Source organism: Phoxinus phoxinus, assembly GCF_949152265.1.
Source record: "Phoxinus phoxinus genome assembly, chromosome: 7".
Lineage (NCBI taxonomy): Eukaryota > Metazoa > Chordata > Actinopteri > Cypriniformes > Leuciscidae > Phoxinus > Phoxinus phoxinus.
The window spans coordinates 5,732,580-5,748,520 of record NC_136882.1 but is presented as its reverse complement, the minus strand read 5'-3'; the positions used below and the strand labels follow the sequence as shown (position 1 = coordinate 5,748,520).

The 15,941-nt window shown below is 39.4% G+C and overlaps 1 protein-coding gene across 7 annotated transcripts in view; it reads left to right on the top strand.

Annotated features, from left to right (window-relative positions):
- The window catches only part of osbpl6 (oxysterol binding protein-like 6), a 90,333-nt gene that overhangs the window by 27,967 nt on the left and 46,425 nt on the right, over positions 1-15,941 (top strand). For 2 of the 7 annotated variants that reach the window (XM_079618932.1, XM_079618930.1), the window contains exons 3-9: positions 7,603-7,725; positions 10,347-10,400; positions 11,660-11,773; positions 11,972-12,142; positions 13,753-13,864; positions 14,803-14,906; positions 15,622-15,714. In XM_079618932.1, coding sequence (XP_079475058.1) covers positions 7,603-7,725; positions 10,347-10,400; positions 11,660-11,773; positions 11,972-12,142; positions 13,753-13,864; positions 14,803-14,906; positions 15,622-15,714 — 771 coding nt within the window. The remainder of the gene's footprint in view (positions 1-7,602; positions 7,726-10,346; positions 10,401-11,659; positions 11,774-11,971; positions 12,143-13,752; positions 13,865-14,802; positions 14,907-15,621; positions 15,715-15,941) is intronic. The other 5 variants (XM_079618933.1, XM_079618931.1, XM_079618935.1 and 2 more) reach the window with 3 other exon arrangements.

Here is a 15,941-nt window from a genome sequence, read left to right as displayed (position 1 = left end):
TCTCTGCTGAGCTGCGGTAGCTCTGTTATATCTGGGTACCGGGAGCCGTTATAAAACGCTCTTGCATGTTTAGTTTTTACCATTTTAGGAGTAAAATTTACATTTGTGGCTTCAACAACCAGATGCAATCTGTCCAGTTTTATCTGGATTGCGAATGGAGCGTCTGGCGTGAGTGATTTCAATGTTAAGTCAATTTAAAGACGCGGTTACGCGCCTCTAGAGGTCCTGCGGCGCAAATGAGGCATTTAGCGTGGCGCGGTTGACGGGAATTTGCCTCATTCGCACGTCAATTTCACTTTGGACGCGCGAATGGATTCAAAATGTTCAAGCATCCAACTAGACGCGATAGACGTGAATTTGCCGCTCTATTCGCGTTTGGTGTGAACGCAGCATAAGCTGTCAGTCAATTGTGTGCACATGATGCGCAGTGATCGCACCAATGGTTTGTCAGACCGGCACGATCTAATTCTAACACTTTAATAGTATGTATAACTCCTACCTTAATATAACAAGCTGTGTTACTATGATGAATGATTTCCTCAAAATGTAGATCTGTATGCAGGTACGAGGTACTTTATCTGAATGAAATGCATCGCTCTCACTTTTGCTCGCGTGCCAGCGATTAACCCTCAGCGTGCCATAGGTTGCATACCCCTGCCATAGACTGTAAAAAAAGATGGACAACGACCCTTCATTCTCTTCCATTGGTGAAAACTGAAGCCACCAAAGTCCTAATATGGCGCAGATTTGGGACCCGAGCCTGCGCAGTGGTGAACGCGGGACCCGAGCCTGCGCAGTAGTGAACGCGGGACCCGAGCCTGCGCAGTAGTGAGCAGGAAGTAAAGCCGCGATGTCAAGGTCCCGTCCTCACTTTCGCAGAAGTCGCTAGTACAGTTCACTGCAGAACAGCTCATTATGTTCAGTGTGAAATAAACAGTTATGGACATGTAGAAATTAAAGCTGAAGCTCCAATCTCCTCCTGAAAATCACCAAAAAAGTCAGTTGATGTCTAAGTGACTACTTCGTTTAGAGAAGCTGTCAATCACAGCTGTCAATCATGACGTCACATTCCCATTTTTATAGCATCAAATAACTAACTAAAGACCAAGCTTATTTTAAGAAACGAACACTTAAATTTACATCAGTGTGAAAATAAACTACCTAAAATGACAGAAAACATCTTTGTAAAAAAGTAATTTGAAGTGTAATCAGATTTTTTAGTTTGTATCGCATTCATTAGAATTCATGGGGAGGCGGGCTTTATGACCTATACTGGGACCAGCCACCGGGGGGCGATTGGGTGAGACCGACTTCGCTTCGAGACCGAGGAAGAGAAAAGCTGTGGCTGTGCAACAGTAAGGGCTTTCGCATCGGGCAGTTATAGGAACTTAAGCCGCCTTTCCACCGCACACGACATTCGCATTCGCAAACGATTGTCACATTTCGCCCCCTAACGGCTGTCACACGGATCTTTGAAATTGACCGTTCGCAAAGACCCGCCCCCTTTAGTTACTGTTGCTGTGTCCGACAAGCCAGCAGCGAGGTGACCGACAACACGCTGACAGACAGACAGGACAGACCAGGTTGCTTTATAATGAAACAAAGTCTCAACTTTAAAGTTTGGTCATTTTTTTAAGAAATTTAAGCAATAAATACCGTTTTGTGGCTCTTTAATATGTCTGGCAAATCGCTGTCGCCTCAGTTAAAGCTGCTCGTGAACTGATCATTTCTTCCTAGTTCATTTATAGCGTCAAATAAACATGAATGAACATCAGAAGGCATGTTGTTTCAACCGCGGAAAGGCGTCAGTACACTACGTGTAACCACCGACGTTATATCTACTAACTCTTCTGACTGCTTTCTTGGTCTAAATGCCGGATTCGGCAGATGGCGTATTATGATTGGTCAGATCGCTTGTCAATCAAACTCCCTGCGAAGGGGGAATTGGCCGTGAAGCAACCGTTACCCTCGGCTTATTCACCACGGTAAAATGAATGATTTTAATGAATGTAATGCATGCATGAATATATCCACAAAAAACAAATGACCCTCAATACATCTAAAATAAAAACAGTAGATTGTATAGAGCTAATCAATGTAAATATTGATTTAGTAATTATAAAATAATTATTTCTGCCATAATTATTAATAACCGCCATTTTACGTCTACAGAATAACATTAAAGTGTTAAAATATTGGTAATTCTAGCTTCACGCTCATTGTAAAGTCCATCATTTGGTGATTATCTGTGTCAGTAAAGTCTCTACACGCACCATGTTCCTTAACAAAAAACTGATTTATTCTAGTTTCCAAACAGAACAGAAGCAAACAAAAGACACGATAGAAAACCTATGTGCTTCCACAGCTGATCACACAGGAAGTGATCCCCCTATAGGCTTAAATAATACATCCTCTAAACATTCACATCCTATTCTCTTAAAGAGACACCATGTCAAATACCAAATACATAGTTACATAGGAAACAAATAATATAAGATAAACACAGAAAAATATACTGTTATTAAACATAAAATATGCACAAATACAAATTACATTATGCCCTATAGACCTTATGTAGCTCCGCCCCTTTTCAGCGCTGCGCTCGTTGACTTCCGGTCTGTATTTTCACAGTGATCTTGCGGATTTATGAATGAGCGTCTCGTTTAAAATCTTCCCGGTCTACTGACATTTGTTCAGACATCTGCTTTAAACATTACAATTCTCATGATAACTTTTGTTAACTTTACAATAAGTAAATCCACTTCACCGGCTAATTCCTCCTCAACTGCGATGCCATAGAGATATACAGAGCGACCGCAAAAACGGAAGTTCAAAGACGATATTTTAAAGATGGCTGCACGCTCGTTTCTCTGGCGCATAAGGTCTGTACACTCATAGTGTTGATTAGAATCCGTCGCATCCGGTCGGCCGGTCGCATACGGTCTAACCGCAGAAGTTCAGATATTTCAACGCTTCCGTTCCGGTAGGAACTCTGAAGTGACGTGATGGTGCGTTCAAGTCCTCCTGGGAAGTTCGCACGCACGAGGTGGGAAGTCGTGTTTACGACAGTTCAAGTCACTTTCGTCGGAGTCAGATGGCGGAGTGCTTTCTATTAATTAATTACACAAAAATAAAGCGAGGTTCTTAAACTCTCGCTCTAGAAAATGAAGAACAAAGATTTGCATAAGGTGTGCTTTGGTTTTATATGCTTTTAGTTAATTTATGAAGCCACTGCAAACTTTATCGTTACATATTACATTGTTATTTTATAACGCTATCATATTCTGTGCAGGCGATTAGCTTACTGCGCTGTAAATAGAAAAGCCTGACATTATCACTGATAAATACCTTTAAGTATTGTGGTATTCCGCCGTGTTTCTCAGTGACACGCCCACAGCTCGTAAAGACCGGGGCTTAGAGAAAATCCCGAGCTCCCCACTAGTAATCACGACATTGTGGTGGCGTTCATGTGCGTTTATCTCGTAAATACGATCTATACGAGTTGACTTGAACGCACCATTAGCCGCGGTTGTTGTTGTGACATTTATTTTGATGGCGCTGGGAACGCCAGAGTCTAACTGTTAGAAAGTAGACAGTTGTACTTTTGTAGACAGTAAGTAGAAAGTAGAAAGTTATTATAACTGTTAGAAAGTAGACAGTAATGTTGCTAGCTGAGCAGAAATACATGATCATGTTTGGCTTGGTCCCTTCAAAGTTGCATTGGATTTTCTCCTCAGCGTAAAGGTTAAGAGGTCCATCTATCACTGTTTTCCATGTCCGTGGAGTTAGTTTGTGGAGTAAATATATAGGCTATGATCTGTGTGTTTACACAGCTTCTTAAGAAATGGCGGGTGCTGGTGTTTCGCATGCGTTCGGCCAATCAAACTAACGTCACTAGTAGTTCCTATAGTGCTGGTTTAGACCGACTCTGAAGTAGGAGCTCAATTATTTCCTCCAAAAGGAGTTCCTAGAACTAAATCGTTCCCAGTTCCTGCGGTGCGAACACGCCAAACTCCGGGAACTTCCGCCAATAGTTGTAGGAACTATGAAAGGCTCCCCCGGTGAGAAAGCCCCTAGTGACCGCTCACTTTTTCAGTTGTTCAGGAAATATTTTTCCCATTCTTTTGTCCATGAGGAGTAAAAACACTTCAACAAAGCTCCAATATGAATCACATGATGGTCACATTCCTCTCAGCTGACTTGGTTGTTTAAAGCAAGGCTGTTGACTAGGACTATAAAGTATGTTAAAGCCAGTTACAGGCCAGAACTGCCCACTTAGACAGACAAGCTGATACATCAGTGAAATTACTTTAATAGATTGACTTTCAACAAAGCAGGAGCTCATTCAAGTCTTCACAAACTCTGCAGGAGCTTCTGAAGAAATGTGTATACATTCGGTATAGACTTTGCAGTCATTATTTATGATTATTGGATCTTATTTATTCGCCTATTATCCAATACTTTTGCTGACAGAATAAAATAAATAAATTATTTTGAATTGATTGAAAGATTAGTCGCTACAAAATGTGACACAACTGGTCAATACAGACGAATGCTGATTATTACACGTCAGGAAGAGGGCGAATAAACCTCAACTCTCTGTCACTGTGGCGACAGTAGGAGCTCAATATCAGTTATTAGTTCATTAACATAAACTAATTAGTGTTGTTTCTAAAGCAGCCATCGCCATTCTGATGCTCACATTTACCCATACAAAAAAAAGACGTATATTTAAAGTTCATTTCTTTGAAGTCGTCATGAAATGGAAGTAGGAACTTCCTCATTGTGCCGTATATCAGAGTGATAGGCTTTACGGACAAGAACAAATGTGGGCGGGGCTTGATTTTCTCTGTGTGGAATTGACCCTTCGCAGGGAGCTTGATTGACAGGTGATCTGACCAATCATACTTCGCCATCCGCCATTTTGTCCGCCACAGCCGTCAGGAGAGTTAGTAGATTAACATGGCAGGATGTGAACTTGAGAAGCGGAGTGTACTGACGTCTTTCCGCAGTTAAAACAACATTCCTCCTGATGTTCATTTATTTGATGCTATAAATGAACTAGAAGAGATGATCGTGGTTTGCTATTGGTGGATCTCATGTGATTGACAGGTTGCTCTGCCCTCATCCTCAGAGAAGAGAAGAGATGCTGATGAACATGAATTTCAAGAAAATAATGTGCATAGATACATAATTCATAATAATTACTGCAGTTGTCACAGAACACACACAGGAGAGAGAGATCCAAATGCAATATTTATTAGGGGAATCCGTACTCACGATCAGTCCAGGCAGGGGTCAAATACCATGTAATCAATCCAAAGACACAAGACATTAACAGGAACGGAAGTGTGGGGACATTAAACAAGGACTCCGTGACAAAACACTGAAACAGACAGGGTATATATACACAAGTGCAAACAAGGTGACGAGAAACAGCTGAAGGAAATGAACAATCAGTGACAGACAGGATTATGGGAAATGTAGTGAAAATGCCTAGACACCGTGAAAACTGAGACCTCTAGTGTTAAACCCAGGGAACCACCAAACACTGTGACAGCAGTATTCTATAAAAATAAGAATCGTCAATTTTGATTTCATGGTGACTTTAAAGGGGTGGTTGATTATGATTTCACTTTTATAACTTTATTTAGTGTGTAATGTTGCTGTTTGAGCTAAAACTTCACACACACACTCTGGGGACACCAGAGACTTATTTTACATCTTGTGAAAAGGACATTACACCACTCGTTTAAAGCTACACTGTGTAACTTTTTTAGTTTATTCTTAGCTAAAAACACTTAGTTATTTCAAAAATATATGTGCTTATTAATGTATATTTACTTCGTTCAAGTAATAAAGTATTCTCGTGAGTGTATAATATGTAATTGAAAATACATACGGGTGAGGGGTTGCCATGTTGCCCCTCCATCTTGAAAGTACATTAGCCAAAGAGGGACATACCCGTTAATTCAAGCTTTGCCTTTCGCGTCTCCGCAATTCACTGACACCGGCCCTGTTTTTATTTTTTTCCTTTCCCTCTCCCTCTCCCTCCGTCACATCAGCTGATCTCTGCTCACGGAGAAAATTATATAGCCTACAATGTAAACGTTGCCTTACGCTAGTGATGTCGTACAATATACAGAATAACGATAGCACTGATAAAAGTTACTTTACTAAGATTAGCTTGCATTCGTCAGGGAACCTGATAGCTGATGTTAGCAATGATGAAATGGTAAAAAAATTACGAAAACATAAAACTATTATTAATTTTACATAGATGTCATAACCTATATCTTAGCTGACAAATTAAATTACTGCAAATTATAATAGTTTTCTAAAGTAACCTCATCACTTGAAGGAACACTCATGGACGAGGTCGAACTGGAAGCCATGTTAATCTTGGACTACATTGGCCACCGTAGGAGTTAAAACGAAATCGGAATTGAGAGGAACAGAAACTAATATTCACTGGATGGTCATATACCTTTTCACCGCTAGATGGGGGTAAAAATCACACAGTGTAGCTTTAAGTAAGCGTAGGTAAAGTCCAGGTATATTTTCTGAGTGCAGTTTATGTAGCAAGTATACACAAGTCACTGTGCTAGTAGTGTACTTGTATGTGTCCCATTTTAGTTCTTCTTGGCCCACTTTTTAGTTTCTAAAAGACAATATACTTTTACCTGTATTTTAAGTGTAAACTACAGTTTACATCTAAGTTTTTCTTTTGTATTGCAACTATACAGAGTTAACTCTCTATATACTTCTAACCCACTTTGTTTATTTATTTATTTGTATTAATTTGGAAGGGACCGTGTACATTATTAAACATACATGTTTCCATGTGACGCTACTGTGTGTAGCAGAGTTAATGTTTGTTCATGCTAGCACTTTATTCAGCGCATCCAGTCTAACTAGAAATATTTCAATAACTGTGATGCATGTGCACGTCTTTTTCAGAATAAAACAAAACCAGAATATGCAACTTATTATAAAAAGCGATGTGGATGTACTGTGGTATTAAACACCTCCCAGTATCTTCTACAAGTGTAAAATCTATTCATAGGGATACTTTCCTCCCAACTCATGATTTGTGTCGAGCCCCACCGGTCTGATGTGTGTTTAATGATGTTTCTAATGAGGTCGGCAGTTTGATCAGTCAGGTGAAATTAGCTGTACACACTTGCGATCTAAAAGCTTTTCTTTTTTTTATAGCTTTTTTCGCAAACTAATATTGGCTGCTAAACCAGTTCAGTGTATATTCATTTAATCTGTCATTCATTCATTCATTCATTCATTCGTTCATTCATTCTTTCGTTCGTTCGTTCATTCGTTCGTTCATTCATTCATTCGTTCGTTCGTTCGTTCATTCATTCATTCTTTCGTTCGTTCATTCATTCATTCGTTCGTTGATTCATTCGTTCGTTCGTTCATTCATTCATTCATTCATTCATTCATTCATTCGTTCATTCATTCTAACTCTCTCAATATTTCCATCTCATGTTTATTATTGGTGTTCATGAATGATATAGAGCTGTTTGTGCACTTTAGTGGCTTTTACTTGTGCATTGGTTTTCTCATGTGTGATGTTGTCCTGTGTAGGAGACGGACAGCTGGGAGATCGTCGAGGGCCTGAGGATCGGGCAAACTCATGTGCAGCGGCCAGAGAAGCACGAGGGCTTCATGCTGAAGAGGAGGAAATGGCCCCTGAAGGGCTGGCACAAGGTCAGAACCAACAACCCAATCTGATCCCGCTGGTCTGATTCACTGGTTTAAGTGGGTTTGGGAGTTTTCCAGGCTGGGAGACCAGCTGAACCAGCTTAAACCACTTAAGACCAGCAATCTGTCTACAGGGTTCGTGCAAGGTGTTTAAAGTGCTTGGAGAACTTGATTTTAACTTTTTAAAAGGGCTGTAAATGATTAATCGAATCCAAAATAAAATGTGTGTGTGTATTGTGTATAATTATTTTGTATATATAAACACAAACACATGCTTGTAAATATTTAAGAAAAATGTGTTATTTATATATAAAATAGTTCTATTTATATATAATATAAATCTTATAAAAATATATATGCAGTATATAAATGCAAATATTTCTCTAATATATACATGCATGTGTGTGTATTTATATATCCAACATAATTATACACAACACACACACATTTATTATGTAAACACAAACTTTATTTTGGATTCGATTAATCGTTTACAGCCCTACTTTTTAATAATATGTTTATTTTTATAGCGCCTTTCAAGAACCCAAGGTCGCTTCACAAAATAATACAAACAGCTGACAGACAAATAGACAAGCAATCTGCTTATGATGGAGACAACCAATAACTGCACATCATTAACATGAGAAGTTATAGAATCAAAGAAAACATAAATTTAGTAAACATGTAACATAAAAAATGAAAAAGTGGAAGACAGAGACGAGACATTTTTGAAACTTAAAGGATTAGTTCACTTTTAAAAAAACTTTTGCTGATAATTTACTCACCCCGATGTCATCAAGATGTCCATGTCTTTCTTTCTTCAGTCGAAAAGAAATTAAGGTTTTTGATGAACACATTTCTCCATATAATGGACGTCAATGGGTCCCAAACGGGTCAAGGTCCAGATGACAGTGTCAGTGCCGCTTCAACGGGCTTTAAACATTAATAGACGATGAATACGGGTCTTATCTAGCGAAACCATCGTCATTTCAAAAATAAATAAAAAAAGTTTAAGTTTTATAAGCACAAGCGCTCGCCTTGCTCTGTTCTGTGATGCGCGTTCGTGACGTCACGTAATAGGCGATTACGTTGAAAAGGTCACGCTTGACGAGTCAGTGTTTACAAATGTGCGGAAGGAGGACCATACACACATATTCAAATGTCTTTGTGTCCGTTTATCGGTTAAAATGCCCATCTCGTGTGCGTATCCTGGGTGTTGGAATATTAAAAAGCCTAAAAGAAAATTTCCGTCAGGCCAGACATTTTTGACTTTTCACAGAAGCGTGACCTTTCCAACCTAATCGCGTATTACATGACGTCACGAACGGTCATCACAGAACAGAGCAAGGTGAGCATTTGTGCTTATAAAACTTAAACTTTTTTATTTATTTTTGAAATGACGATGGTTTCGCTAGATAAGACCCGTATTCATCGTCTGGTGTCGTTTAAAGCCCGTTGAAGCGGCGCTGACACTGTCATCTGGACCTTGACCCGTTTGGGACCCATTGACGTCCATTATATGGAGAAATGTGTTCATCAAAAACCTTCATTTGTTTTCGACTGAAGAAAGAAAGACATGGACATCTTGGATGACATCGGGGTGAGTAAATTATCAGCAAAAGTTTTTTTTAAAGTGAACTAATCCTTTAATTCCTGGAAAACCCTTGAAAACAGACATATATATATATATATTACTTTTATTTTTTAACAGTTTTTTCCTTTTTTGTACACATCAACGAGAGAGAAAAAATAAATAAATAAATACAAGAATACAAAAAATAGGTAAAAATGTAAGAAAAAAATAACAACAAGAACACAACCATTGCTGATGCCTGTTACATGAGGTGTACATGGAGTCCGCAACTGTGCCGACGAGTAGAAATACAGTTCTACAAGTCTACTAATTATCTACTACGCAATTATTATTGGGATTTAACAATCCCATTTCCTCCAGTACTTTTCCCCTTTGTCCTTTTTGAAGAGGTACTTGAAAAGTGCTTGAATTATTGAAATACGTAATATATTCATGAAATTAATGTTTCATTTTTTCGGAAAAACCCCCACAATCTTTTCACATAAAATTAGCGCTGCAGCCCGTCTGAGATATTGAGCTATTTCGCATGATATTAAGTTTATGATAAGTATATAATACAACTTTCATATATTTATGGGAAAAAAAAAATCAGTTTTAATAAGGAATATCTTTGTCATAGTATCCTTTCAATGGTTGAGGGGATTCCCCATGCCTGACAGCGCTGGCCAATGGATTGATCTCGATGAAGTGAAACATCAGATACCATATATATATATATGGAATTTGAGTAAAAAAAAAAAAAAAAATACAAATAATAAAGATATTGTTTAATAAGTGTTAATTGTAGTCCTTAAAATCCCAAAAAGAAGTTCTTGAAAAGTCCTGGAGTTTCACTGTACAGAATCTGTACGAGCCCTGTGTTTGTTCTTGGTGTTAATGAGCGATAAAGAGCTTATTTATTTGCATATTAATAGTATTTAAATTTCCATTGGTTTGTTTTTCTTATATTTCACCCTTTATTCCTTCCGATATGATATGTATTCTCAGTAAATATTAATTGGACTAATACTATTTTCTTCTGTCTTCTACACAGCGGTTTTTCGTTCTGGATAACGGGATCCTGAAATACTCCAAATCTCCCGTAGATGTGAGTGTGTGTGTGTGTGTGTGTGTGTGGTTGTGAACGGTGCATCGAGCGCTTCCTGTGAGCTGAGCTGCTCTGTGAATAATGATGATGAGCTGTGTAGGTCAGAGCGACGCTGCGCTGTGATTGGCTGTCGGCTCTCGCTGTAGCGTGACTCAGCAGCAGAAACATCACTGAGCACTGATGCAACAAGGACAGAGAGTGTGTGTGTGTGTGTGTGTGCGTGTGTGTGCGTGCGTGTCCATGAGTGTGAGTGAGTGTGTGTGTGTGTGAGAGAGTGAGTGTGGGTTTGTGACTGAGTTTGTGTGCGTGTGTGTGTTTGTGTGTGTGTGTGTCTGTGTGTGTGCGCACGCGTTTTTGTGTGTGTGTGTGTGTTTCTGAGAGTGAGTGTGTGTTTTTGTTTGTGAGTGTGTGTGTGCGTGTGTGTGTCTGTGTGTGTGCGCACGCGTTTTTGTGTGTGTGTGTGTTTCTGAGAGTGAGTGTGGGTTTGTGACTGAGTTTGTGTGCGTGTTTGTGTGTGTCTGTGTGTGTGCGCACGCGTTTTTGTGTGTGTGTGTGTGTTTCTGAGAGTGAGTGTGTGTGTTTTTGTTTGTGAGTGTGTGTGTGCGTGTGTGTCTGTGTGTGTGTGTGTGCGCACGCGTTTTTGTGTGTGTGTGTGTGTGTGTGTTTCTGAGAGTGAGTGTGTGTGTTTTTGTTTGTGAGTGTGTGTGTGTTTGTGTGTGTGTTTCTGTGTGTGTGCGCACGCGTTTTTGTGTGTGTGTGTTTCTGAGAGTGAGTGTGTGTGTGTGTGTGTGTGTTTGTAAATGTGTTTTTTTGTGAGTGTGTTTGAGAGTGTGTGTTTCTGAGAGTGAGTGTGTGTGTGTTTGTGTGCGAGTGTGGGTTTATTAGTGTATATGTGTTTTTTGTGAGTGTGTTTGAGAGTGTGTGTGTGTGTGTGTGTGTGCGTGCGTGCGTGCGTGCGTGCGTGCGTGCGTGCGTGCGTGCGTGCGTGCGTGCGTGCGTGCGTGCGTGCGTGTGTGTGTGCGTGTGAGACGCAGAGTGTTTTTGGAGAGGTTTGTTCTCTTCCCCTTAAATGCTCTTCGTCTTTTATTTTATCAACAGTAGGAACATTACAGAAAACTGAAACTGGATCAGAAAACCAGTCTGACTCTCTGAAAATAAATTTCTGGGACATATTGCATAAAAAAAAATATATATTTATATATATATATATACAGTATATATATGATGTATAATGGTAAATATGATTGTGTGTGTGTCAGATTCAGAAAGGAAAGCTCCATGGCTGTATAGATGTGGGTCTGTCTGTGATGTCCATCAAGAAAAGAGCTCGCCGCATAGATCTGGACACAGAGGAGCACATTTACCATCTGAAGGTGTGTGTGGTTTACTTGATCTCTGTGCGTTCACTGAAATACAGTGGAAAGAAACCAGTGTTTCTTCAACTTCAGGTACTCTCAGGGGGTTATTTTAATTCCTTGCTGTCTTCTTTTTGTTATGTAAAGCTGATGCCTTCGCCGTGTGTTCTGACCGGTGTGTCTGCTACCTCTGTCTCTGCCTCGTTCTCCTTCCAGGTGAAGTCTCCAGATGTGTTTGACGTCTGGGTGTGCAAGCTGCGTCACCATCGCTTGTTCCGGCAGAACGAGATCGTTCGTTCTCCTCGAGACGCTACGCTACGGACGTTCCCTCCGTCCGCCGACGCAGAGTCTCCCCGAAACACCCCCTCCAGCACACACCAAAACAAGGTCACGACCCCTCTGTGTCTGCGCCTTTTCATATCTGAGGGATTGTCTGGTGTAATTATGTTTCATTAAAAGTCAGCATTAAAATGAACCTTTATTTTTCATACTGTACATATTCCTGATCTTATTGCACGCAATATATTTACATTCAGGTCTGGCTGCTTTCTGGCATGTAAAAGCCAACGTTTTAATTTTAACGATTACGAAACTGATTTCGATTCTGCTTATCAATTCCTAATTTCGTTTCCAATAAGGTAAAAAAAAAAAACATCGATATCAATCGCATTTAGTCTTATTGCAAAACATTTAATTGTAGCTGAGTATCATGAACAAACATCAACAGGCTTAAAGAACACTAACACAAGGAACTTTTGCCCTTGTTTTAAAAAGACCATAGAAAAACAACTGTAAAACCGTATTTTCCGGACTATAAGTCGCATTTATTTAGAAATTTATTTCACAAAATCCAAGACCAAGAAAAGACATTTAATCTGGAAAAGTTATTCAGCTCCACAACAGCACACAGAACAACAGCTGAATAGTGTCCGGTGTGTTAGCGTAACACATTAACAGTTATTCAGCTGCACAATAGCATAAAGAACATATACCTGAGTCTGAATAGGCTAAACTAACATTAGCCATCGAGTCCAACAAGTTACCGGTAAGCAAGTTCACCAAGCTCCCGATCTCATCACACACATCACTGGATACATCGAGTTCTTCCTCGGTGTCGCTTCTGAACAACTCCGCTAACTAGAGCGCCCTCTCACGGCTGCAGACGGTAATGTTTTCTCTTGGTTCATCTCAGTCAGTATGAATTCATTTTGATATATAAGTCGCATCTGACTATAAGTCGCAGGACCAGCCAAACTGTGAAAAAAAGTGCGACTTATAGTCCGGAAAATACGGTAGTCTATAACTAATATACATGTCAACCATTATTAAAGACAAGTAAACACTCAAAAATTAAAAAATAACAAAATAAAAAATTAGCAATCGCAACAAATAGATACAACTGAGCAAAGATATGATTGAAATAAACATGTGTTTTACGATTTTCAAGATATTCCAGTTCAAATGTAAAATAACTTTATAAATAAATTATGCATTACAAATATAGTTACAAAAGTTATAGGTCAAGAACGAGTGAATTTTCTCTTTGACTGTTGTTGTTTGATTAGTGTTGTCATAGAGACGGCTGCAGGAATATTAGTGCTGTCACTTTAAGAGTTGCACGGATCCAATACACTGATACACAGCTCTGAAAACAGATGAATGGGTTAAAATCACTTTTTCTGTGCGCACGTTTTGGATGTGTGTGCAGCACATACAACATCGAGTCATCTTTGAATGGTTTAAAATCATATTGAAATGCTCACAAAGGAATCGAAATTTAAATTGTATAACAAGTATCCGATTCCTGACCTCAAGTATACAATTCCCTATGGGTTGCAAATGTGTTGTCATGTTGACTTTAAAAGCAACAGAAATGTAAGTTAAGCTTCATTCAGACAGCTAAACGTGTGTGTGTGTGTGTATGTGCCCTGTCTACTGTACCTGTATGTAAACGTGTGTGTGTGTGTGTGTGTGTGTGTGTGTGTGTGTGTGTTCAGCAGAGTAAACCCAGCAGTCTGCCCTGGCACCTGCCACCATCCTGCAGTAATGGACAGAGTAAAGTGGCGGCCTGGCTGAAGGAGTCAGAGGAGATGGACAAGTGTGCAGAAGGTAACACACAATTCATTCTCAATAATTAGGGTTTCATTATATGGCTCATCTCACTTTTATTGCATATAATTATAATTTGTATGTTGTATATAATTATTAATATATTTAGAGCTGCACGACTAATTGTAAAAATCAATTCAAACACCCACGCGATCTTATTCCTTAAAGGAGAACTCCGGTCAATTTTAACATTGAGCTCAATTTTTAGTAAATTTGGAGTGCTGTCAATACAGAGAACAACGGCAAAAATCGGTGTTGCCTACACCGTTATCCTCGTTTTAAAATTGGCACCCTGTTGACTTCAATAGGGCACGTTATAAACCTCCTTTTATCCTCTTAACATCCTTAATGTTTCATTACAAGTGCCCAGCCATGTTGAGTGATTCCTTCAGAGTGAACACGAGTGATTCTGACTGCAGTAGATGTGAAAGATATTAATAAAAATGATGTTAATTCAACAAGCGCACAGACCTGTATTTAGTTCCTGTTTTCGGTCGAAGTCCAAAGTAGTCGATTGTCGAGTTCACGCGCATAGGTTTAGTTACCTATGATCACGCGCGTGAACTCGACAAACGACGCGTGAACTCGACAATACTACAGGTATTATCATTTTAATAATAATAATAAAATAAAAAAATCAGACACACAATACAGAAATCTCTCGTCTCAGGGCGACTGGAGGTCATTCAAAAATACTACCGGGTTTCTACTGATACAAAGCTTAATGCTAATCGGTGAAGTGTCCCTTTAAGGGAATGCTTAATCTGAATTAAAATAATGACAGTGTAAGACATCCTAACAGTGCACTAAAATAAGTGCGAGTCATTTTCTTTACAAAAAAATATATGTATTTTTTACTTTTGTGCAAGATTGTTCCTGAAGACTGATCCTCTGTCTTATTTACATCAGTCTCAACAGTGTGTGTTTGTGTGTTTCAGAGCTCGCCTGCTGCCAGTCTAGTCTATTAGAGTTGAATCAACTGCTGCAAAGTCTGGAGATCTTACAAAGGACACAGTCAGCTCCCAATTTCACTGACATGCAGGTACATCCACACACTCAGCATCTGGGTTCATCAGCCCAGTCTCCGCGTTAAACAGCTTCCCCGTGGTGTACGAGTGTATCTGTTCAGATGTGTTGCAGACTGCATTTCTCTTTCACTCTGCTAACCTAATGCACAGGTTTGATATCCTAACATGTCCTCACTCAACATGTGTCCAGCTGTGTTTATATCCACACCCTGCTGGACAGTTTAGCTCTGTGTTGGTCAAGCAGGGCTGTGGGTTGTACAAGTGAAAGGAATCGCTCATCATAACACACTGTGAATCACATGCTAAATATTGACTGGACGACTTTTTACCTGCTTGTCGGCTAGCAACATGACATTTAACATGCAGGTGCAAGATATTTTTCAGACCAATACCGTTAATCTTGAATCTCAGATCTGTGCCAGATATCTGATGAAATATGGGAATTTGTTGAGAGTTGTAATATTTGTTACGACTCTGTTTATCAGTATTTTTTACATAAGTAAACCTCAAACTAAATTCAACTCCTCAAACACAACATTATGATTCTTCCTTCAATTATTTGTCATTCCCATTACTTCTGCATACGAAGACCCAGCCTGCTTGTCACTCGTTTACAGCATCTCATCTTCTTTTGCCACAGCGATGGAGTCATTGCTTCAGTTTTCTGCTATTAACCCTCTCACCCCTTTGCTGTGCGTGTGTGTGCGTGTGTGTGTCCATGTAATTTAGAGTAACTGTGTAGATTTGACAAAGAAAGAAAAGCGTGTCAGCAGAAGATGGAGGACTAAAAGTGTCAGCAAAGATGCAAAATTGCAACAGCAGGTACATCTTCAACACACACACACACACACACACACACACACACACGCACACACACACACACAGAGCTGCGCGATTAATCCCGTTCTCAATTCAAGAGCCAAAGAGAGTAGTTGTCATGTTTAGGTATTAAAAAGTTTTCAATCACACAGATTCATTATTTCTGTGTTACAAATGTTTAAATGATCACAGAAGTACTGGGATCAAAGTTTATAGGTTGGATATAAACA